At 44.0% G+C, this 26,222-nt stretch overlaps 1 protein-coding gene across 1 annotated transcript in view; it reads left to right on the forward strand.

Annotated features, from left to right (window-relative positions):
• The first annotated feature begins 2,111 nt into the window (after window positions 1-2,111).
• Window positions 2,112-26,222, forward strand: part of ppp1r9ba (protein phosphatase 1, regulatory subunit 9Ba) — a 142,912-nt gene continuing 118,801 nt past the window's right edge. Inside the window, exons 1-2 of the mRNA XM_060901757.1 lie at window positions 2,112-2,237; window positions 5,763-7,174. Coding sequence (XP_060757740.1) covers window positions 5,810-7,174 — 1,365 coding nt within the window. The 5' untranslated portion in view covers window positions 2,112-2,237; window positions 5,763-5,809. The remainder of the gene's footprint in view (window positions 2,238-5,762; window positions 7,175-26,222) is intronic.

Raw genomic sequence — 26,222 nt, forward strand, 5'->3', positions numbered from 1 at the left:
TCTGGTTTCACCCTCATTGTCCATAAACATGCTGGCAGGTAGATTAGCTAAGATACATTCCCTTTAGCTGGAAAGTGTGTGTGTGTGGGGGGGGGGGGGGGGGGGGGTACACCTTGTGATGGACTGGCTTCCAATTCCCAGGGTGTATTTCCACTTCATGTCTACTGTTTGTTCCTTGGGTAGACTCCAAACCACCGTGACCCTGATTAGGGTAAAATGGTTACTGAAGATGAATAAGTGAGTGAATGAGTGAATGATATAAACAGTGGAAAATCTGTTAAGAAATAATTTGCATGCCTATCATTTGGCTTTACAACTATTTTCAATCTCCTTTGCTCAGTAATCTAACTTGTAATGTTTGGTCTTTAAGTTGGAACATTGGTTATTTCTGAATAAATTTCTTAAGCAAGAAGGTTCTGGGTTCGAGCCCAGGGGCCTTTCTGTGTGGAGTTTGCATGTTCTCCCTGTGTCTACATGTCCCCCACAGTCCAAAGACATGCAGGTTAGGTTCGCATGGGGCAGCCATGGCCTGAAGGTTGGGCTGAAGTGCCCTTGAGCAAGGCACCTAACCCCCAACTGTTCCGCGGGCACTGTAGCATGGCTGCCCACTGCTCTGGGTAGGTGTGTGTGCTCATTGCATAGTTGTGTGTTCACTGCTTCAGACGGGTTAAATGCAGAGGAAGAATTCCACTGTGCTTGAGTGTACATATGATAAATAAAGGCTTCTTGTCTTCATGTGGATTGTTGTCTTGTTCCAGGGCACTCCATCCATCCATTATCTGTAGCTGCTTATCCTGTTCTACAGGGTCACAGGCAAGCTGGAGCCTACCCCAGCTGGCTATGGGCGAGAGGCGGCATACACCATGGACAAGTCGCCAGGTCATCGTAGGGCTAACACAGAGACAAACGACCATTCACACTCACACCTACATTCAATTTACCACAAATTAACCTAACCTGCATGTCTTTGGGTGCTCTGGTTTCCCCCACAGTCCAAAGATATGCAGGTTAGGCTAATTGGTGGCTCTAAATTGACCGTAGGTGTGAATGTGAGTGTGAATGGTTGTTTGTCTCTGTGTTAGCCCTGCGATGACCTGGCGACTTGTCCAGGGTGTACCCCACCTCTCACCCATAGTCAGCTTTCTGCAACCCTGTAGAACAGAATAAATGGCTACAGATAATGGATGGATGGATGGATGCATGTCTTTGGACTGTTGGGGGAAATCGGAGCAGACATGGGGAGAACATGCAAACTCCACACAGAAAGGCTGGCCGCTGGGCTCAAACCCAGGACCTTCTTGCTGTGAGGCGACAGTGCTAACCACTACACCACTGTGCCACCCCAAGACACTCCATCCATCCATTATCTGTAGCTGCTTATCCTGTCCTACAGGGTCGCAGGCAAGCTGGAGCCTATCCCAGCTGACTATGGGTCACAGGCAAGCTGGAGCCTATCCCAGCTGACTATGGGTGACAGACAGGGCTGGACAAGTCGCCAGATCATCTGGCACAGAAACAAACAACCATTCACACCTACGGTCAAGTTAGAACCACCAGTTAACCTAACCTGCATGTCTTTGGGTGAAACCGGAGCAGACACAGGGAGAACATGCAAACTCCACACAGAAAGGCCCACGTCGGCTGCCGGGTTCGAACCCAGGACCTTTTTGCTGTGAGGTGACAGTGCTAACCACTACACCACTGTGCCACCCCAGGGCACTCCAACATCCATCCATCCATTATCCGTAGCCGCTTATCCTGTCCTACAGGGTCACAGGCAAGCTGGAGCCTATCCCAGCATGTCTTTGGGTGAAACCGGAGCAGACACAGGGAGAACATGCAAACTCCACACAGAAAGGCCTCGTCGGCTGCCGGGTTCGAACCCAGGACCTTTTTGCTTTGAGGCGGCAGTGCACTTCTTATTTCAATATATATATTTTTTCAGATAAAACCATGGGGATGCAAACTTTTGCACGTAGATGCAGCACGCATCGAACCCGCTGCATGTTTCTAAGCCCACAGGAGGAAAATGTGATGGAAGCAGTGATGCCATGCGCGAGCAGAGGGGCGGGGCTGCGAGCTGAGCTGTGAGCGCGAGCCGGGGAGAGACAGTGCGGCCGCGTCACTGCTGTTCGCTCGCGGGGGAACCGACACGCTGAGAACGGCTCGCGGACACAATGGACTCGGCAGCGCACGCACTTTGACGCACCGGGGAGTTAATGAACACCGAAAACAAGGTGAGTCCGTGGAGTGACGGTGCCGGTGGTGGGTTTTTGTCCTGCTTTCTGTCTTCGGAGGAAAAAAAAAGAAAGGAAAGAAAAGAGAACCGTTATTTTTGGGCGACAGAAGATGCAGGAAGCGACGTAACCGAGACAAAGGCGGCCGTGCAGAACCGTCTCCTGATGCACGGAAGCTCGTGCACAGCGCTCTGTTTTGGCACATTGCTCTTTTTTGCGTTATTATTCGGACATGCGGCTTGTTGGTGCGGTCGGACTGCGGTGTGGGATGGAGTCTGTGTCTCAGCAGTGAGTGAACAGGGGCCTCGAACCTTTCCGCAGGGTCCTACTGTCGTGTTTTGACAGGCTCACTGATCGCAAATTAATCGCATATTATTCCAAAATCCTGCATTAGTTATTGCCGCACGGGATTTGAGCAACACAAAGTATAACCAGGATGCCGAGAACTAAAGCCTAACCTGCTTAAATCAAATTAGTGGCATCAGTCTGAGGCAGGGTTTATAACAAAGCCTACTGCACCATGCCAGGGTACAGCAGGCTATAGGAGCGCATCCGGATTTATTCCTTACAACCCGAGGAAAGCTTATTTCATCCAGATCACACCTTTACATCAGGACCTGTACAGTATTCCACCAACACCTTCTGATTTTAACGCAGTTATAGCCTCGTTCCCAATTGGCATAATAAATCAATCACACAGCAAATGCTATTTTATTTAATGTTTCTAACTGCCATAGTTACATAATGAAAATAATTCAAACAGGACATGAAATCATATACATCAAATCAAGGCCTATGTTGGAGCCTGTCGTACCCACAAACTGGGTAATGAAGCAGGTTAATAGCAGATTCCGCGCTCCTTATTCAGCCTGATTATACAAATTGACCTGAGAAACGGTGGGTTTTGTTGGATTTCACACCAATAAAGTCAAAAGAAAAGGTATGGATGCAAACCCCGCCCCTAGCCTGAGACTTTTCTTGGGAAAGAAAAGGCTTGATCGGTTATGTTTTGCAGAGAGAACCTTTATTCAGTAGAACCCTACGACCTCTAGTTTTCTAAAAGCAGAATCCTTTTAGAAAACTAGAACCTAGACCCATCTAAATACTCATAACTTTCGTATCTTTCAGTATGATTGAGTTGCGTGAATTGTTCAGATTTGCAAGTGGGACGCCATATTGGCCATCTTTGTAGGTATGGCTACAACGACCTCTAGAAAAGGCTCCAAGCAGAATCCTTTTAGAAAACTAGAACCTAGACCCATCTAAATACTCATAACCTTCTTCGTATCTTTCAGTATGATTGAGTTGGACGCCATATTGGCCATCTTTGTAGGTATGGCTACAACGACCTCTAGAAAAGGCTCCAAGCAGAATCCTTTTAGAAAACTAGAACCTAGACCCATCTAAATACTCGTAACTTTCGCATCTTTCAGTATGATTGAGTTGTATGAATTGTTCAAATTTGCAAGTGGGACGCCATATTGGCCATCTTTGTAGGTATGGCTACAACAACCTCTAGAAAAAGCTCCAAGCAGAATCCTTTTAGAAAACTAGAACCTCGACCCATCTAAATACTCGTAACCTTCGTATCTTTCAGTATGATTGAGTTGGACGCCATATTGGCCATCTTTGTAGGTATGGTTACAACGACCTCTAGAAAAGGCTCCAAGCAGAATCCTTTTAGAAAACTAGAACCTAGACCCATCTAAATACTCATAACTTTCGTATCGTTCAGTATGATTGAGTTGCGTGAATTGTTCAGATTTGCAAGTGGGATGCCATATTGGCCATCTTTGTAGGTATGGCTACACCGACCTCTAGAAAAGGCTCCAAACAGAATCCTTTTAGAAAACTAGAACCTAGACCCATCTAAATACTCGTAACCTTCGTATCTTTCAGTATGATTGAGTTGGACGCCATATTGGCCATCTTTGTAGGTATGGCTACAACGACCTCTAGAAAAGGCTCCAAGCAGAATCCTTTTAGAAAACTAGAACCTAGACCCATCTAAATACTCGTAACTTTCGCATCTTTCAGTATGATTGAGTTGTGTGAATTGTTCAAATTTGCAAGTGGGACGCCATATTGTCAATCTTTGTAGGTATGGCTACAACGACCTCTAGAAAAGGCTCCAAGCAGAATCCTTTTAGAAAACTAGAACCTAGACCCATCTAAATACTCGTAACCTTCGTATCTTTCAGTATGATTGAGTTGGACGCCATATTGGCCATCTTTGTAGGTATGGCTACAACGACCTCTAGAAAAGGCTCCAAGCAGAATCCTTTTAGAAAACTAGAACCTCGACCCATCTAAATACTTGTAACCTTCGTATCTTTCAGTATGATTGAGTTGGATGCCATATTGGCCATCTTTGTAGGTATGGCTACAACGACCTCTAGAAAAGGCTCCAAGCAGAATCCTTTTAGAAAACTAGAACCTAGACCCATCTAAATACTCATAACTTTCGTATCGTTCAGTATGATTGAGTTGCGTGAATTGTTCAGATTTGCAAGTGGGATGCCATATTGGCCATCTTTGTAGGTATGGCTACACCGACCTCTAGAAAAGGCTCCAAACAGAATCCTTTTAGAAAACTAGAACCTAGACCCATCTAAATACTCGTAACCTTCGTATCTTTCAGTATGATTGAGTTGGATGCCATATTGGCCATCTTTGTAGGTATGGCTACAACGACCTCTAGAAAAGGCTCCAAGCAGAATCCTTTTAGAAAACTAGAACCTAGACCCATCTAAATACTCGTAACTTTCGCATCTTTCAGTATGATTGAGTTGTGTGAATTGTTCAAATTTGCAAGTGGGACGCCATATTGTCAATCTTTGTAGGTATGGCTACAACGACCTCTAGAAAAGGCTCCAAGCAGAATCCTTTTAGAAAACTAGAACCTAGACCCATCTAAATACTTGTAACCTTCGTATCTTTCAGTATGATTGAGTTGGACGCCATATTAGCCATCTTTGTATGTATGGCTACAACGACCTCTAGAAAAGGCTCCAAGCAGAATCCTTTTAGAAAATTAGAACCTAGACCCATCTAAATACTCATAACTTTTGCATCTTTCAGTATGATTGAGTTGCGTGAATTGTTCAGATTTGCAAGTGGGACGCCATATTGGGATCTTTGTAGGTATGGCTACAACGACCTCTAGAAAAGGCTCCAAACAGAATCCTTTTAGAAAACTAGAACCTAGACCCATCTAAATACTCGTAACCTTCGTATCTTTCAGTATGATTGAGTTGTGTGAATTGTTCAAATTTGCAAGTGGGACGCCATATTGGCCATCTTTGTAGGTATGGCTACCATTTTAGCCGTCTTTTGCACTCACCTGACTTGCCAGCCGTTATATATTTAATAAAACCTTCACTGTGTTCACTTTCCTATTTATGAAAGGTTCTTCTGTGTGTCAGTTTGCCTGTTTCATAATCCTGATAATGGTCCCTGGTTTGTCTCTGCTTCATGTCTTCATGTTTGCTGCTGCTGCTACTACTGATGGGGTTCCGCCTCTAGGGGAGGCTATGCCGTTTCAACTACTCTTTACCACCATTTGATTCACCATGATGAAGACTGAACCCCCATCTGCACCTAGCGGCACCACAAGCACCACGCTTGGAGCCCGGAGTGCGTCACCACACAGGAATGCATATGAGGCAGGAATCCAGTCACTTAAGCCAGTCAAAGACCCTGATGCTGCGAACGGTGAGGATGTCAAAGAGGGGAAGTCACGGCCTCTAGGACGGGGTCGCAGGTACGGCTCCAATGTCCATCGCATCAAGAACATGTTCATGCAGATGGGCTCCCCTGGGGAGGAAGAAGATCCGTCAAAGATGAAAGACCAGACAGTGCGGCTCTCCCTGCCAAGAGCCAGCAGTCTGAATGAGAATGTAGACCACAGCGCACTTCTCAAGCTAGGTGGAACTGTTTCTGAGCGTGTGAGTCGCTTTGATGGGAAGCCTGAGGCTGGAGGTGCCCGTGGACCTTCCTCTGGCTTCTCTAAACTGCAGGAGACACGCAAGATTTTCGAGCAGCGCCACCTGCAAGAGAAGCAGGCTGCCACCAACCGCATCCTCCTGAAGAAGGAGCGTGCCTCAGGTTTCCAGGACAGCCGTTTGGACGTGGTCGTACGATTCAATGGCAGCACAGAAGCCCTGGACAGACTGGACGCAGAAGGTGGGCCTGTTGAAGCAGTGTCACCCACTGTCAGTCAGCTGAGCGCTGTGTTTGAGAAGGCAGAATTGCGGAACAATCTCCACAGGCCGTCTTCATCCTCACTTCTGCCCTCTCGCCCCAAAATCATCCCTAAAAAGGTGCGTACATTCCCTCAACCAGGAAGCCAGGAAAATGAATCACAGGCTAAGGAACAAGAAGCAGCCCCTAGAAGTCCAAGGAGAACAGGATCCCAAGCTAATACAACGAGCAACAATCCATCAGCAGATGAGGCATCTGTTTTGTCTGCAGAATCAAACGCGAAGCAGTCAAAGGAACTCCAAGGCTCTGCAGGGACCAGTACAGAGAAGGACTCCAAACCTGGGGAGCAGGATGCTGCTAGCAACCAGGAAGCAGGCAACAGATTGGTGCATGCAGAGGTTCATGCTTCACTTGAGAATGGCGAGGCTGAAAACAGTCATGAGGCTGCTGGGCAGAGAGGTGAGCGCAGGCAAGGAGACACCTCCACTCAAGAGGAAGAGGCAGCAGAGGAGGAGCCCCTAAAGGAGGATTATTCAGAAGCTGACCTGATAGACATCAGTGCCTACAGTGGTATAGGAGAGGACTCTGGTGGGAGTCAGCTGGATGAGGATGAAGAAGCTGATGATGATGAGGCTTATGAACCGGAATCTAGCTGCACAGAGATCCCAGGACTGCCAACTGAAGATGAGCCTCCAGCCAGTAGGAAGATCCGGTTCAGCACTGGGCCGATTAAGGTAAGCATTTTGAGTGATTGATGTGGTTTTTAGGAGTCAACTTTTAATTGTAAAATAATCAATAATGCACTTGTGGTCATTGGGATAACAGAAACCTGGAGGATATTTTGCTCACATCACTCGATTTTCCTGCTCAGACTATCCTGCATTATCTTCTGCAAGATTCTGACGACCCATAGTGCTCTGCTGCTTGACAGATCTTTTCAGTATCCGGTGTTGGCAATGCACACATACAGTTTGATTTTTTTTTTTCTTTTCTGTATTGTTCGCATTTCGGGTGGCATTTTCAGTCTTGCACTGTCGCCTCACAGCAAGAAGGTTCTGGGTTCAAGCCCAGTGACCAAAGAGAGCCTTTCTGTGTGGAGTTTGCATGTTCTCTCCGTGTCTGTGTGGGTTTCCTCCGGGTGCTCTGGTTTCCCCTACAGTCCAAAGACATGCGGGTTAGGTTAATTGACCGTAGGTGTGAATGTGAGTGTGAATGGTTGTGTGTGTCTATGTGTCAGCCCTGCGATGACCTGGCGACTTGTCCAGGGTGTACCCCGCCTCTCGCCCAGAGTTAGCTGGGATAGGCTCCAGCTTGCCTGCGACCCTGTAGGACAGGATAAGCAGCTACAGATAATGGATGGATGGATGTTTGCATTTCATCTGAACATGGTACTCAAGTGTAATAACGTTATGTTACACCTATGTTATTTATGCCAAGTGTGGCTGACAGGTTTTAACTTAGAGAAGGAATGTCAAAGGTTAACTACCAAAGACTGCTGTTATTTTTACTATCACATAAATCACTTAAGGAAACGCAGAGATCATTTGAAGCACGCATTGGCCCTGTGTCAAGCAGGTAGCCATTTAAGCAACACACATTTCAACCAGTGACAGTCAAGCTGTTGGGTAGCGTACAGTCTCCTGTGGGTTTGCTAAGCACTTTGTGTCAGTTTCATTCGGCATACCTACATATCTGTATCTTTTACTGCAGGGTACAGCCACTTCCTGTAATAACTATATTTGATCAGGTGCCTTCACATGATCGCATGCTTCTGCAACGACCATCACACTGGCATCTGCACCCTTAAGAAAACTGTTACGACCCTGTCGTGGTTTTCTCTCTCTCTCTCTCTCTCTCTCTCTCTCTCTCTCTCTCTTTTACAAGCTACTTGCTTCATTTCCAGTAACTCAGGATATGAAAGCAGCATATCAGATTCTTCTATATAGGGAAGAAATATGAAGTATTTATATCAACTCTTTTTCATGGACTGACTGTTCTCTAATGTTCAAGCTTCTCTTTACGGGTAAATATTTCAGTTCTGTGGTCAAGTGCTGTCTGGTATTAGTGCTCTTATGGCACACTGAGCTAACAATTTTGACTCAGCTAGTGTACAGAAGCACTTCCTGTTTAGTTGATCTTTGGCATAGCTAATCACAACGTTTGCTTATTTTGTCGCAAAGCCATGATTATAAGTCAATATATCAGATCACTGATGCCTATATAATGTCTATTGATGGGAGGACGTCCATATCAATGGAATATGAGACCTAGTGTTCTGTAAATACGAGATGATCATTGAAACAGGTGCATTTACTATTGACATTATCAGAAGTGCAAAAGTAGAGCATCATATCCAGACTGCGTCACGTAAAGTATTCACATAGTATTATATATTTAAAGGAGAATTGAAGGCAAATTTTTTATCATCAAAATTCTATTTATCTCATTTTATTAAATGTAGGAATGCATTTCTGACAGCTATTTTGTCACTGCTATGGCAAGTTCTGAGTGTTTGAAATATGCTCTGTAATATATCAGTCCATATGTCAAAGCAATGGCCGTAAACGAGATTCGTTGAGACCTGTGCAAGACATCGTAGGACGGAAGTAAAACGTACAGCCGAAATCAAAGTGACTGACATCTGCCAACGTTGTCAAAAGACGCGCGCGCCCTCCTCCGAATGCTGATATAATCAAGCCGGAAGTTCTGTTTGTTTTGATAGCAATCAGGAAAGTTTGAAAAAAGTAGGCAGTAATCGTCAATTAAACTCGTTTTTGTGCAATATTTCGCTTGGAAAACAGTTTTCAAAATGGCGGCACTGACACCTGGCTGACACTTCATGTTTCAAAGTCTTGCACAAGTCTCGTGAAGATCGCGTGGATAAGTGACGCCTGCCGTGGACCAAACGAACTAAATTTAACACGGCTAAAAACCGAATAGGCCGATAAGTATAATATTTAATTGCAATTAGTTGCTAGTAGGAGCCACTATGGTTTAAGGTTACTAAAACCGAAAATGTAATTGAATAACATATTAATTAAGAAATAAAGCAAGTTTAAAAATTACTTCAGTTCTCCTTTAAGTAATATTGGCTGGCGTTGAGGGGCGGCACGGTGGTGTAGTGGTTAGCGCTGTCGCCTCACAGCAAGAAGGTCCGGGTTCGAGCCCCGTGGCCGGCGAGGGCCTTTCTGTGCGGAGTTTGCATGTTCTCCCCGTGTCTGCGTGGGTTTCCTCCGGGTGCTCCGGTTTCCCCCACAGTCCAAAGACATGCAGGTTAGGCTCTAAATTGACCATAGGTGTGAATGTGAGTGTGAATGGTTGTTTGTCTCTATGTGTCAGCCCTGTGATGACCTGGCGACTTGTCCAGGGTGTACCCCGCCTTTTGCCCGTAGTCAGCTGGTATAGGCTCCAGCTTGCCTGCGACCCTGCATAGGATCAGTGGTTACAGATAATGGATGGCTGGTGTTGAGTGGTATATCAGATATATTCAATTCAGCTAGCATGATACTGAATGATGAAGATGAGTAGCTGAATGGAATATATCTGATATAACATGAAAAAAGCCAGCCAATATTATTATTGTTATTATTATACACATTCCTTTTGGATGTTCGATGCGTCTTTCTCTTTCAAAATTCTCTGAAAATCTTCCGTATTTAACAAAGCAAACCTGGTGGCCATGTTTGTTTACAAATTGTCACAGTCGCTCGCTAGTACAGAAGTTTTACGACTCTGACGTATGACATCATGTTGTCTTGACAACCATGCAATATCGTAAACCATATTCAATGCTCATTCTCCACTGGGTAGAGTGACGTAATACACGTAGGATAAGCGATACGCTAATAATATTGCATGTTATCAAACCAAATGAATGAAACCCGCTAGAAGGGAATAGAATATGTCAAGTCAAGTCAAGTCAAGTCAAGTTTATTTGTATCGCGCTTTTAACAATAAACATTGTCGCAAAGCAGCTTTACAGAATTTGAACGACTTAAAACATGAGCTAATTTTATCCCTAATCTATCCCCAATGAGCAAGCCTGTAGCGACGGTGGCAAGGAAAAACTCCCTCAGACGACATGAGGAAGAAACCTCGAGAGGAACCAGACTCAAAAGGGAACCCATCCTCATTTGGGCAACAACAGACAGCCTGACTATAATATTAACAGTTTTAACGTGAAGTCAGTTTTGTTGATGCTATAAACTCTTCATTGATGGAAACTTGAGTGCAAAACTGTTCACTGTGCAATACGTGTTTATATTCCTTCGAAAAAGTGTCCTGTATGGATAATAATGTACTTTATGAGGTTCCTCTTTGAATGCTTCAAGGATAGCAGTAATTAATTTGTCTTTAGGCAGTGTGCTGTAAGTGTCAGGCAATGAAAAAGCTGCATTCAGCACTGAACCTGCGTGACCTGGCAGTCATATAGAGGAACTGAAAATAGGGTATTATAATAGGTTAGTTCAGTTCTATTCATCAATTGACGTAACATATTAGACCTCTCTATCTCTTCAAGTAAACATGGAAACACAAAACTGGACTTAATTCCAAATACTAGGAATAATCTTTTTCTCCAGGGATGTTGAAAAATGGTTGTTCCTGCAGTGTTGCGAGAAATGTCATTTACATTTATTTATTTGGCAGACAGGCGGCACGGTCGTGTAGTAGTTAGCGCTGTCGCCTCACAGCAAGAAGGTCCGGGTTCGAGCCCCGTGGCCGGCGAGGGCCTTTCTGTGCGGAGTTTGCATGTTCTCCCCGTGTCCGGGTGGGTTTCCTCCGGGTGCTCCGGTTTCCCCCACAGTCCAAAGACATGCAGGTTAGGTTAACTGGTGACTCTAAATTGACCGTAGGTGTGAATGTGAGTGTGAATGGTTGTCTGTGTCTATGTGTCAGCCCTGTGATGACCTGGCGACTTGTCCAGGGTGTACCCCGCCTTTCGCCCGTAGTCAGCTGGGATAGGCTCCAGCTTGCCTGCGACCCTGTAGAACAGGATAAAGCGGCTAGAGATGATGAGATGAGATTTGGCAGACAGTTTTATTAAAGCGACTTACAATTGAGCTGAGCAGATGAATGGTAAGGGCCTCGCTAAAGGACCCAGCTGTGGCAGCTTGGCGCTACCGGCATTCATCATGCTTGTCAATCACGAACATAATCCATCAGTGATGAAGAGAAAATTACTAGCAGTCGTCACAGTGATGAATGTATTTGTCATCATTATCGTAAGTCATCTTTTCGAGAAATCCCTCCACAAATATCTCCGTTTGCCGAAATCCAACCCCAGTGAAGAGACGGCGGGAAGCCAGAGTGTAAACAATGAGCACGTGCTTGTGACCGATAAAAATCCACTACACGTAATGACCAAATGAGCGCCAAGCTTTTGACCAATCGCAATGCAGCTTAATCAGTCTGGTGTGGTGGTGTAATTATTTCTGCATGAACCAAACAATGGTGCAGTCTAAGCTGACGAAGATTTTGGGCGAGCTTCTTCAAGCACTGAAGATGATTTAAGGGCTGAAACAGCCATGAGGGAGGCACACTCAGAGCCCTTACCGTCCCTGAGCACATTGGATTGTGTCAGTAATACAGGGGTCGGTAAAAAAAAAAAGCCGCCAAAATGAAAGTGCTGTCAGCTGACAAGCGACCTAAGGGAGCTCCGTTTCAGGCGGCGTGGCGTGTTGAGTTCCCGTGACTAATGTATGATGAAAAACGTGGTGTCATTTTGTGTTCAGTTCGTAAATCAACGGGAAATTTGAATTCCCTCACTGTTGGTTGGTCCAAGGTTCTTCTCAACTCTGTTCAATTGTAAATCAAGTTTTGTGTTGAAGTAAAGGCTAAAGGAAGTCCCAATACCTCTTTTGAATAATTTCATGCTAAAGTAGCCTTCAGTAAGCTCAAACTAAAGAGGTGTATTTGAGCTTGATGGTGCACAGGGCGCCCAAAATCAAGTCTTTCTGATTAGAGTCTGGAGTGGAGCCCAAATTTTATATGTATTGGACAGGCCGAGCTGCATCTGTACAAATATTTGAATTGTGCCGGTTTGGTTGGTATAAACCTGTATTAAGTCCACTTTAGGGGTGTTCACACGGCAACTTTTACTCCGGTGTAGCACCGGGGCTGCCCCGGTAGAGCGTTCACACGGTACAAAGTTGTACCGGTGTAGCCCCTGAAAGCTGCTTAAACTGGTGCAAATCTAACCCTGCTCGGGAGGTGGTTTAAGAAATTTACTCCGGAGTAAATGCTAGTTTGCGGGGCAGCACCGATATAAAATGGGACGTCTGAACGCTACAGGGGTAGACTCGCTACGCGTGAGGAGAGTTGATTACATACGGGCATTGCATAATTTGCATCCTGGTATTTTGCGCTTCCAAAATGGCGAATATCAACAACAACAGAACTGCGTGTCTTCCAGTGTTGCCAGATTGGGCAGTTTCAAGTGCATTTTGGCGGATTTGAACATATTTTGGGCTGGAAAACGTCAGCAGTATCTGGCAACACTGGTGTCTTCATCCACGTTGTTTTCCCGGCGCTTGGTGATGCCATGACAACCGGGAAAAGGAAGTACATTTTCACGCATGCGCATATTTCATCTCATCTCATTATCTCTAGCCGCTTTATCCTTCTACAGGGTCGCAGGCAAGCTGGAGCCCATCCCAGCTGACTACGGGCGAGAGGCGGGGTACACCCTGGACAAGTCGCCAGGTCATCACAGGGCTGACACATAGACACAGACAACCATTCACACTCACATTCACACCTACGGTCAATTTAGAGTCACCAGTTAACCTAACCTGCATGTCTTTGGACTGTGGGGGAAACCGGAGCACCCGGAGGAAACCCACGCGGACACGGGGAGAACATGCAAACTCCACACAGAAAGGCCCTCGCCGGCCACGGGGCTCGAACCCAGGACCTTCTTGCTGTGAGGCGACAGCGCTAACCACTACACCACCGTGCCGCCGCGCATATTTCATTTCCGCATTATTACTATCGTATAGCACGGTCGCAAAAACTGCCATGTGAACGCAAGTGGGGCTGCACCGGTGCTAACACGCTTCTCTCTAGTAAGCAGGTTTGTGACGTGTGAACGCTCCACAAAATTTACACCGGTGTAAGATATATCGCAACAAAATACATCGGTGCAGCATCGATGCAAATATGTGCCGTGTGAACACCCCTTTTGATAAGTTGGGAATGAAGAAAAAGTACAGACTAAGAAAAAGTGAAGAATACTTCTTTGACTTGATTTTTCAAGGAAAAACGTGGAGAATATTTTTTTCAGAACCCCGGGGGACCCTGACTTACATCTTTCCAATCAGAAGATCAGAGTCAGAACTGCTAAGCCACTCCTTTTCAATACAGTGTTTACTCATCCTGTTGTCTTCTTCCCTATTACAAAAGTATGTAAGGCCTATATTACATAAGTGACCACTTGCCAAACGAAGAAAGCAATTCGATACGCAAAGCCTAATTTATTTGTCGCAAATTGAATGTTATGGTTTAAAAATATTTATTACTGCAAAGTATTTTAACGCTCTGGATTACCCTTTTTCTGTCCCAAATCCATTGAGCCGGATCAGAATAATTTCTGCCCCTTATGTCGACATTCATGCTTATGCAGTCACTCGTCTCTCCGAGGGGTCTTCTAACACATTTTTTAATAATATAAGCGAATACAGTAATGGACTGGCCCTTAAGATGGTGTCAGGGATCGCTCCAAGGACAAGAGACAAGGGCAAGGCAGCCGGTTAAAAACCGTACTGAAACAGGGTATAGTGATATGTGTAAGAGAATTAAATCCTCTTTGAGAGAAGTTAAATTGTGTTCGGAAATCTTTCCGAATTAAATTTTCACACAGTATTTATTTTATACGTGAGCATTTTGTGTGTCTGCTCATAATGCATACGGATTTTCTGGTCACAGTGAAAATTTAAAGGAACAGTCCACCGTACTTCCATAATGAAGTATGCTCTTATCTGAATTGAGACGAGCTGCTCCGTACCTCTCCGAGCTTTGCGCGACCTCCCAGTCAGTCAGACGCAGTCAGACGCGCTGTCACTCCTGTTAGCAATGTAGCTAGGCTCAGCATGGCCAATGGTATTTTTTGGGGCTGTAGTTAGATGCGACCAAACTCTTCCGCGTTTTTCCTGTTTACATAGGTTTATATGACCAGTGATATGAAACAAGTTCAGTTACACAAATTGAAACGTGGCGATTTTCTATGCTATGGAAAGTCCGCACTATAATGATAGGCGTACTAACACCTTCTGCGCGCTTCGACAGCACATTGATATCTGAGCTCCGTATCAATGCGCTGCCGAAGCGCGCAGAAGGTGTTAGTACGCCTGTCATTATAGTGCGGACTTTCCATAGCATAGAAAATCAACACGTTTCAATTTGTGTAACTGAACTTGTTTCATATCACTGGTCATATAAACCTATGTAAACAGGAAAAACGCGGAAGAGTTTGGTCGCATCTAACTACAGCCCCAAAAAATACCATTGGCCATACTGAGCCTAGCTACATTGCTAACAGGAGTGACAGCGCGTCTGACTGACTGGGAGGTCGCGCAAAGCTCGGAGAGGTACGGAGCAGCTCGTCTCAATTCAGATAAGCGCATATTTCATTATGGAACTACGGTGGACTGTTCCTTTAAAACGATGCTAACAATACCAAGAAAGGCTTTATCTATTCATTCACTTAAAGGCAATGGATTTTTCCATGAATACATCAGTGCCACCAAACTGAAAGCAGTTTGTACGTGGTGCTTTGCAGTGCCAGGCTCCCAGTATGTAGGCAGAATACACACATTGTGCCAACGTATTGACATAACAAATATCATTGAAAGCGTCTTGTCTCGGCACCAGTGAATAAAAGCATACAGTGCTTAAGGTTTTACTAATACTTTAGGCTTTACTAGTGCTGCAGAGCTTTTCATAAACACTGCCATAGTGACTTTACTATATGAAATACTTTTAAATTATGCCCAGGCTGTTCACTCTGTACCATTCAAGCACCAACAATTTTCGTTGTGACTTGTTTTGTCTTGCAGAATAATTACAGGCTGCAAGAACAGCCTTCTTCACAGTGAAGCTTTCTTTATCCACGACATTAAGCACTGTAAGGCAAATTAAAAAAAAAAAAAAAAAGTCTAAATAGCAAGAGAGGGCAATTTCTGCCAGCCTGAGCCAGTCATTTGCTCTTCTTTTCATTTTGTCCTCTGTCGGTCGTTTGTTTCTCCTCCCTCCCCCTGTTGTTCATCTCCCATCTGTAAACTTTGCAGCCTTGCAGATAACGCTGCAGCAGCTTACAGTACTGCTCGAAACTAGCTGCATATTCGACAGACAAAAATGATATGCCATTGCAGTTTTGCATATGGTGTTGTTATTAAATGTTGTTGTTTTTTAAAGAAGCAAGCGTCCGTGTGGGGTCTACCGGTACATGTGTGTACATGCCCGGCTTTGTGGCTGGCCTTATTATTAAGTGCTTCCTGATTCCAGGCAGCTCTGGGCGGCCCCTCTTATCCTTTCAAACGCAGGAAAAGGTCCAGCAGTTGTGTGCAAGGAGGTGGCCGGCTTCACCGAGCTGGAGATACTTGTCCTTTTGTGCTAGTCACAGACCACTACGGCATTTTCTTTGTTCCGTAAACGTAATGCTGGGGTTCAGCTTTTAAAGTACTCGCCTTTGTAGACCCATCATTCTTGCGAGTGAAAGGTCAAACGGTGTTATGTGCGAACAAGAACTATCAAGGCAATCAAAGAATGAGGATAGATATCGATTGTGTCGGTGCATAACATTCAGTTCAAAAGGGCTGATATCGGATATCAGAGTCGTGTGTGAGCTCCCATTGCTATACAGCTCATGCTAATGTTGCTACTGCTCTTTTAGTGTAAACATTCTTCAGGAAGAAAGCTTGAAAACGTTCTCGGTTAGGTATTTATGAAGTATAGACAATATGTGCTCTTTATTCAGACGTAATTTCCTCACTTGGCTGCAGAATGACAGAGGAAAGCACACTGTCAGTCCAGTAGTGTAGTGGTAGTGCAGTGCTAAGCTGTTCAAGTGCTGCGTTACGTAAGCAAATGGCTGCTGTGTGGTTTTAATGAAACCCAGGAAGAGCTAACTGCTAAAAACAAACAGATTCAACACCTTCCCTCAGACTTTACAACAAATCCCTTCCCCCAAAACACAAGGTTTGAAACGTGGAAGAGAAACAAACCGGCCGGTTCTTGGTGTGTGTGTGTGTGTGTGCTGTATATTTACATAGCCTACCTGATTAAAATATATGAAATATGATCCCTTCTTGTTTATAGCAAAGCCAACCTCTATGAAATGTAGCAACGGCTCAGTTTTGATTAGCTACATCTCAACAAACGAGTCTAAACAACAATCTAAGCAAACACTCATAACTCACCTAGTAACCAGTGAGCTTAACATCTATATAACAAAATGTTAGATAGCATTACAGTTATCTAAAAAACAATGTGGCTAGATTACACATTAGCTGTAATTACGTCTCATCTCATTATCTGTAGCCGCTTTATCCTGTTCTACAGGGTCGTAGGCAAGCTGGAGCCTATCCCAGCTGACTACGGGCGAAAGGCGGGGTACACCCTGGACAAGTCGCCAGGTCATCACAGGGCTGACACATAGACACAGACAACCATTCACACTCACATTCACACCTACGCTCAATTCAGGCTACATCCACACGACAACGGTAACGAGATTTTATTAAAAAAAATATCGCGTCCACATGGGCAACGGATCAGTAAAATATCAGGTACATATGGCAACGCAACGCTTGCTGAAAACGATGCAATACACATGCCACACCTCTAGGGGCGCTGTAAGACGGTCCCATTGGAGACACCAGTACAATAGAAGAAGTAGACGCATGCGCATAAACCCCTTCTACTACCCGGTGTGAAGCACTCACGAACAAACACACAACAAGAAGAAGATGGCTGCGAATACGCGAGGAAATCGTGCCTTCTGCGTGTACAAATTAGTTTTATTAGTGTGCATAGTTTTATATAACTTAATTTTCTTATTGTGTGTGAACATTTTGAAAAGCGTTTTTATATAATTTATATAACTTTTTATATTGTGTGTGAACATTTTGAAAAGCAGTCTTATTCAATAAAAAAAAGAAATTCAAGAAATGGTTCAGCAAGAAGGTCCTGGGTTCGAGCCCCGTGGCCGGCGAGGGCCTTTCTGTGCGGAGTTTGCATGTTCTCCCCGTGTCCGCATGGGTTTCCTCCGGGTGCTCCGGTTTCCCCCACAGTCCAAAGACATGCAGGTTAGGTTAACTGGTGGCTCTAAATTGACCGTAGGTGTGAATGTGAGTGTGAATGGTTGTCTGTGTCTATGTGTCAGCCCTGTGATGACCTGGCGACTTGTCCAGGGTGTACCCCGCCTTTCGCCCGTAGTCAGCTGGGATAGGCTCCAGCTTGCCTGCGACCCTGTAGAACAGGATAAAGCGGCTAGAGATAATGAGAGAGATGAGAAGAAATGGTTCAGTTACTTGTTTATTTAAAAGAAAAGCTGTATACAAAAGTGAATGCAATGCAGTGGTTCATACAAAACAGCGAGAGTGCTGCTTGTTCTAGTCATGTGGTTGTGACGTCATCGTAAACAAATCCGTTTTACTCATCCAGACGACTTCGCAATGGCGCCGTTGCCAGATTTTTCCACTCTGGAACCCGTTCTCAAAAAATATCGTTTTGGGGCACCCAAAACGCCGGTGCCGTGTGGACGCCAGGCCGAAACGATAAACAATTTTATCAGATTCACCTGAATCCGTTGCCGTGTGGACAGGGCCTAAGAGTCACCAGTTAACCTAACCTGCATGTCTTTGGACTGTGGGGGAAACCGGAGCACCCGGAGGAAACCCACGCGGAGAACATGCAAACTCCGCACAGAAAGGCCCTCGCTGGCCACGGGGCTCAAACCCGGACCTTCTTGCTGTGAGGCGACGGCGCTAACCACTGCACCACCGTGCCGCCCTGTAATTATGTAGGACAGTTAACTAAAAACTTAACACAAACCACAGGATTCTACATTGTTTAGTAAAATATGAGATTTTGTTATACTTCCTGGTATTTCTCTGCGCTTCCAATCTTTCTCGTTAGTCCACCATAGCATGTTGTACCATGAGCACTCTGGTTACACACAAAACAATCAATATGTATATATTTTTTATTTTCAGGATATGGAACAGTCATAGATGCTGTTTTTTTTTTTTTTTTAAATCTCAGATGAGCTTGAACTTGAGTACCGGGGCAGCATGGTGGTTAGCACTGTCGCCTCACAGCAAGAAGGTTCTGGGTTCGAGCCCAGTGTGGACTTTGCATATTCTCCCCGTGTCTGTGCAGGTTTCCTCCGCGTGTCCCAGTTTCCACCACAGTCCAAAGACATGCAGGTTAGGCTAATTGGTGGCTCTAAATTGACCATAGGTGTGAGTTGTTGTTTGTCTCTATGTGTCAGCCCTGTGATGACCTGTGTCAGATGACCTGGTGACTTGTCCAGGGTGTACCCCACCTTTCACCCATAGTCAGCTGGGATAGGCTCCTGCGACCCTGCACAGGATAAGCGGTTATGGATAATGGATGCCACAATGCACCGTAAATCCATGCCAGTGGCAAAGAATAGTTTCCTTAGTCTGTGCAGGTAGGCTCATAGATGTCTCAGGGATCAGCACAGTTCTGATTAATTGTGTATTTATGGTTTTTACTGCACTTTATTTTAACCCTTTCACCACTGCAGACCGCTATTCTAGTCTTGTTGTAGTACGGAAACCCCTCATGCTGATTGGTTGAGAAGCCTGGGATTTCGAACAATGTAACTGAGATAAGCACAATGTTATTTTATGCTAATTAGGGTTACACATCTTTCTTTCGGTAAATATTAGTAGATAAAACGCAAATTTACCTGTTTTCAGTTTATCGTCATAGGTGTTGCATATTCTCGAAGCAGAATTCCTACAATTTCCAGCATGTCACTATGGTACACACTCTAGTTTACGATATTTTCTTTTAAAAGTTTGTACTGGGGTGGCACGGTGGTGTAGTGGTTAGCGCTGTCGCCTCACAGCAAGAAGGTCCGGGTTCGAGCCCCGTGACCGGCGAGGGCCTTTCTGTGCGGAGTTTGCATGTTCTCCCCGTGTCCGCGTGGGTTTCCTCCGGGTGCTCCGGTTTCCCCCACAGTCCAAAGACATGCAGGTTAGGTTAACTGGTGACTCTAAATTGACCGTAGGTGTGAATGTGAGTGTGAATGGTTGTCTGTGTCTATGTGTCAGCCCTGTGATGACCTGGCGACTTGTCCAGGGTGTACCCCGCCTTTCGCCCGTAGTCAGCTGGGATAGGCTCCAGCTTGCCTGCGACCCTGTAGAAGGATAAAGCGGCTAGAGATAATGAGATGAGATCTAAAGATTTTATAATAATCTCATAATCTAATTTTCTGTCGGGTAGCTTGGAGGTAAAAAAAAAAAAAGCTTTCTAATTTTAAATGCGTGGTTGCACAACTGTCTTACTGGTTCAAAGGAAGCCGAACCATCTTACTGGGCTAACATGGAGTAAACTAACTGGGGCCTCTGTGTTCGCCACAGTGTTTATTTGCATTTGAGGCCATGTGCCTTAAGTGTCTTCTGTAAATAAATATTTTTGACATTTCTGTCGTGATATAAATACAGGCTCCGAATATAAATACATGTTACTGAGTAATGTACCAAAGTGCAGTTCAAAATTGTGGAAGTCCTTTATTAAACTTGTACTGTAGTTTCACTTTCAACTTCACTCAGGCTTTTTTTTGTGTGTGTGTGTGTGTGTGTTGACATGTTTAGAAATTATGAAGATTAAATAGAAGGCATTAAAATTAGAGGCCAGAGTGTAATCATGTAGTGAACAATGATGATAGAGTGCGTTTTGCTCCGGTTTAGTCGCTCTTAGTAGCATGTTTTACAATTCTAAGATTTCTCCGTTATGTTTCTCCCTCGGGTTTCTCGGTCTTCCTTGAAGAGTCAGAATGAGCATTGTTTTGCACATAATAATCTCTAGATGAACATTAAGCTGGTTCATGGCCTTGTGAAATACCAATGCCTACCATTGCGAAATTTGAGGAACAACTCATACGCAACTCATACTCTGACTGGAAGAAATGAAGAAGCCTGAATCCGGCTCCAGTCTGGGTTTTCTCTGAGGTGTGTATCTTTTTGAAGAAGTCCATATTCATTTTTATAGTCATAAAATCCGCTGTATCAACGTTATCTTTGTAAGACCAGCCTTCTTTGTAACAAAACGAAAATTCATTTGCATACACACAGTTTGTGCATGTTGGGTGGTTTAGCTGGCGTGTAGCATGCCACGCCCACCACGCTGTCATTCCTGACTCAGCAGTTAGCAGTTGCGGTTGAGGTAGTTTGTTTCAAATGAATACGAGTGATAGGCCTTGGTAACCAAGATTTGATTTGTGCCCTTGATTACTGAATGCTCTGAGATGTTTTTTGAAATCTAAGGGCGTATTCACACCTACGTTGTTTGGTCCAGACCAAACGACCAAACGAACCAAATTTCCCTTGGTCCGGACCTTTTGGGTTGGTCTGAATACAAACCACCGAACTCTGGTCCGGACCAAACAAGCGGACCGAGACCGAGCTGCAAGGTCAGACTCGGTCCGGACCAAAGGAACTCTGGTGCGGACCTTTTGGAGGTGTGAAAGCAGACCGGACCTAATCCGACAGTTTTGCTTTTTTGTACCTCGGGAGCTTCCGTCGTTTGTCGAGCATTATGGGAAACAGAGTCTTGACACTCCACCGCAAAGTGCAAACACTGTTTCGGTTGTCAAGGGAACCTTACAACAGTCGTTCAGTCATTCAGACCAGTGGTAGGCTAGACTACAGAGTACAAAAAATGAGTAGGGGGCAAACGTGGGCCGAGGAAGAAACGCGTACCCTTGTGGATATATGGGCAGATGTCCACATATCTGAGCTTTTGGAGAGAACACACAAAAATGCTGACGTGTTTGCTGTATTCAGTGAGAAAATGAAGGAGAAGGGGTTCACGCGCTCCCCAGAACAATGTCGGCTAAAAGTGAAGAAACTCTGTCAGACCGACATTAAAATCAGGGACATTCTTTCAAAAAGTGGCGGTACTAGCGACGCAAAAAAGAAATTCATCTATTACGATGGATAAAGCGAATATCCCGACACATACCTCCTCCGTGTTGCGTGAAGAGCCAGAACTGTCACAACATGGTGTGCGCTCATCAGCGCTATCCTCCGTAGCCGCCTTACCCTTTGTCGTCGTCGTTGATAAATTACTTGTACAACAGCACAGTAATCGCACAATTGTAAAAACTGGAAAAAACATATAGCTTTGATGACATTAAAAAGAATAACAGCACGGAAAGCCTCCATGACTACTTTTGAACTTAACGCTTTGTGTGCGTGTTGTCTCTGACCAATAGCTGAACGACCTCAGCGCGCGTGGCTTTGTTGACAGATTTTGGTCCGCTTACTAAAATGTACAGTGTGAAAGCGAACCGCACCAAAATGAAAAAATAAAAAAAACATTTGGTTCGGACCAAAGCAAGTGAACTATCAAACTATCCTGGTCTGAATACGCCCTAAGACCCCGTTTACACGTAGCCAAGTATCTATAAAAACGGATATTTATTTATGCGGTTGCACCCATCATTTACACGTAAACGGAGGTTTCAGTCACTGAAAACGGCTGCTTTTGAAAAGTCCAGGCAAAGTGGAGATTTGTGAAAACTCCGTTTTCATGCCTGCGTGTAAATAGTGGAAAACGGAGTTTTCTCCGTGTTATGGGGAAAACGGAGTTTTACGGTAGCATTGTGATCTGACGGTCCCTCTTCCTTGGCTTTCAGGTCTCTGGTTGCCTTTCTATTTGTTTGACATGTTTTTGACAGCCTTCCCTGGCTGTTTTTGAGCATTGTGTAAGCGGAATTATTTTCTGGTACGGGGAGGAGAAGATACCCATTTTCATAAATACCCGGCTACGTGTAAACAAAGTATAATTCGCCAGGGTATTCTTTAAGAAGTGAATTGTTTACGTAGCCAAGTTATTTTGTTCCTACAGATGACTGGATGATTGCGTAGTGGACACTACATGGTCTAAAGAGTTTCAGAATCAATGTGCTGCCCATGAAACACAATCTGTATTTTACCTGGGGCCTTCCTGGACAAGCACAATTTGATCCCAAATACCCACTGTGTCCTGAAAATAAACATGAGAATTGCTTCATCATGGAGACCGGGCAACTTGCTGTCGTTGCTGTTTCTGTGCTTGTTTGTTCATAAACATGTAATTAGATCATTCTGAAAAAAAAACAACAAAAACCTAGAAAGGTTATCCAGTATCAGGGGTCGAAATTAACTTTTGAATGTACTTGGCCCTCAGGGCAACCAACCCCAAAAATTGACTTGCCCGCATGCATGTATCAGTTGCCCTACTTTTTTGCAGGTTGACTGGGTAAGTAATTTGCATAAAAAGCAATCTGGATGTATATTATAGAGTATGCAATAAAATATTTCAACTTGTTTTGCCATTGTTTGATTACTGATTGATAGAAATAAAATTATAACACTCATATGTGTTCGGTGTTTATTTCATCATGATGAACAGTAAAACAACTCGGTATAACTACTAGTATCTTCTATTAAACATGTTAAACAGTCAGAAAACATCATGTCGTCATGGTCAAGTGTAACTGATCAAATCAGAATTAAAAATCAGTCCAAAAAGACGCTTCGTTCGTTCTAGCCTACGTGGCGCCTCGTGTGAATAATCATAATATCATGTAGCGCCATCTCGCGAATGGAAGCGTCAACTACCGCAATGAACCAAAGTCAAGGACAAACGAAAGAGAAGACGGGAAAAATAAAGTTTTCGTTCTGTTTCTGTTAGGAATCACAACAACTTAATTTTTCTTGGTAAAATAGACATTCAAACACAGTTGTCCGACGGACAACTAGTGATCATTTTATTGTTGCCCGAGTATGAGAATGACTTGCCCATGTCCGTCGGTACATGCTTAATTTCGACCCCTGAGTATGAGCATGCTCATACCAGTCTTGCCTTTATTTATTTTCTGCATGTACTGTATTTTGGATATAGATTGTCCTTGATTGATTTGGATGCAGGGGTGGCACGGTGGTGTAGTGGTTAGCGCTGTCGCCTCACAGCAAGAAGGTCCGGGTTCGAGCCCCGTGACCGGCGAGGGCCTTTCTGTGCGGAGTTTGCATGTTCTCCCCGTGTCCGCGTGGGTTTCCTCCGGGTGCTCCGGTTTTCCCCACAGTCCAAAGACATGCAGGTTAGGTTAACTGGTGACTCTAAATTGACCGTAGGTGTGAATGTGAGTGTGAATGGTTGTCTGTGTCTATGTGTCAGCCCTGTGATGACCTGGCGACTTGTCCAGGGTGTACCCCGCCTTTCGCCCGTAGTCAGCTGGGATAGGCTCCAGCTTGCCTGCGACCCTGTAGAAGGATAAAGCGGCTAGAGATAATGAGATGAGATGATTTGGATGCAATAGCTGTTGATGCTCTGGTTGTTCCCATATTATCGCTTCTGCTGTTCCTATTTACCGGCTATTAATGAAAATGGTTGGTTTTTACGACTTATTGTACGTACATGTGCTCAGACTTTAAGTTGGATCACAGATAATACTGCTGCCCACAGACTGAGCAAATTGCTTTGGGAGGGGTGGGGACAGTGTCTGACTTGGTGGTTGACTTGAGTAGTACAGACTGACTGGTACGTATACCTGCAAAGCAGCAGACAAACAGCAGCGTTTATGCATCTATACAGTAGTTGTAGTCAGTAATAAACAATATTATTCTGTCCACATTCACTGGATATGAGCAGTCATGCTCTCTGATTGGCCATGCCACTACTAGGATATCAGCTCATATACCATGAGTAGAGAAAAACAAAATGGCGGAGCGTGTTGCTGAACCAACTGAGGACGAAATAAAAACGCTACTCGAAAACAAAACCCCAAAAAATGCAAAAAAAAAAGCAACAAAATATGGAATGAAAGTATTTGATGGTAAGACTGTATCTTTTTTTATTTTTATTTTTTTCAAGAATTATTATTATCAAACTTTTCACAAATTACTACTGTCATTTCGCCAGTTTGTTTACATTCTAAGCGGAACTGATTTTGTCGGACATTTTGTGTAAAGTTTTCATTTATTGAATTTGCTAAAAATAAAAATGCTCTGTTTCTCAAAACCAGTGAATGTGGATATAATAAAACAATTATTCCGCTCAATCTCATCGTACATGGCTTATAGCAAACCTAGTACTACGCGCCTCATCAGCTGTCAGCTCACGTACGACTCGATTTCGTGGAATAACTGTTAATTATTCTGACTCCATAGTTAAACATAGGAAAGGTTCCTTTCAGGTTTGTATTTGGCCCTACAGTTTTGGAGATTAAACAGAAACTGTTGAAAATTGCGACCCTTGAAATTTCTTGCTGTTTTTATTAAAAGCAGTCACTATTGATTACGTGGTTATTGGCCTCCACATTTTTCTTCTTGTTTTGTTGGCCTGGCTTTTTTTCAAGGACTCAGAATCGATCCAATATGCTTAAAAAATCTGCAGTTCCAAGTCGGAGCAGCCATTTGAGGATTGAATATCATCGTGTGGCCAATCGTAATTTGTTGTTATGTAAGAGACAGTCCTTAGACCACTGCGGCCATACTGAGTCAAAGAGCAGTGAGGATAATAAGATTACTACAATTGGTCCATTCTCTAAGAGCATGCTGAACAGTAGTGAAGTTCGTATGACTGGAAGACATTGTTGGAGTGCCAGAAGAATAAACCCCAATGTTTATTATCCATCTACAGTGCCATAAAGTCTAAATCCAAGCTACCTTATAAACTGTGGCTGGTGAACAGCTTTCACTGATCGTCTGAAATGTGCATTTTTGCTACAGAGAGATTTTGGATAATCAGTCTGACTATTTTGAACAAGAAGAACATTTTCACAAGATGTACCCGAACATGAATCATATTGACTTTAATATGACGTCCGTTTGCTTGAAAAGTTTCCTGAACAGACACTGAATGATGTTAAGCTCAAATGGAGTGGAACTTGTGAAGGTTACGTCTTTGATTCTCCAAATGTCACCCGCATCAACAAGGCTTGGCATTAGGACTTATTGGCAATGTGTAACAGAACCAGCGCTAATCCAGCTGTTGCTCATTTTGGAACTGGATCGAGAGCTAGACTAGAGAATTATTTTAAACAGCTTGAGAATTTGGCTAATATTTTGGGTAATATTACATTACATTGCTTTACATTAGAGCAATTCCAGCGTTATGGACGTGACACTTGAACTCAAAATGGCAACAAATGACCCAGTGCATGTTTTATTGTCTCCCAGTATTTAAACAGGTGTTGCATATTTTAAGGCTGTACCATACTGGAGAAGTGATAGAACAAGAACAATTCCCATAGTACATCTAGGGCATGCCAGAAAATGCCAATAAAAGATGCGTTATGGATGTGACAGAAAAAGTATCACTTTTCTTGGGTGACAGTACGTTTTTATCAAACTCTATGAAATTGTAAACCTAATGTCGAAATGGAGATATCCATTTGATAGAGGTGTCCAAGGTGAATATTAAAAAATCTTTGTTTAAAATATTTTGTATTTCATGCAGAGTTTCGGAAGGAAAAGTCAGCGTTATGGATGTGACGAAATTCCGTTATGGATGTGACGCGTCTGAAATAGACATGGCATATGTTTA

The sequence above is a fragment of the Neoarius graeffei genome, chromosome 20, assembly GCF_027579695.1.
Source record: "Neoarius graeffei isolate fNeoGra1 chromosome 20, fNeoGra1.pri, whole genome shotgun sequence".
Lineage (NCBI taxonomy): Eukaryota > Metazoa > Chordata > Actinopteri > Siluriformes > Ariidae > Neoarius > Neoarius graeffei.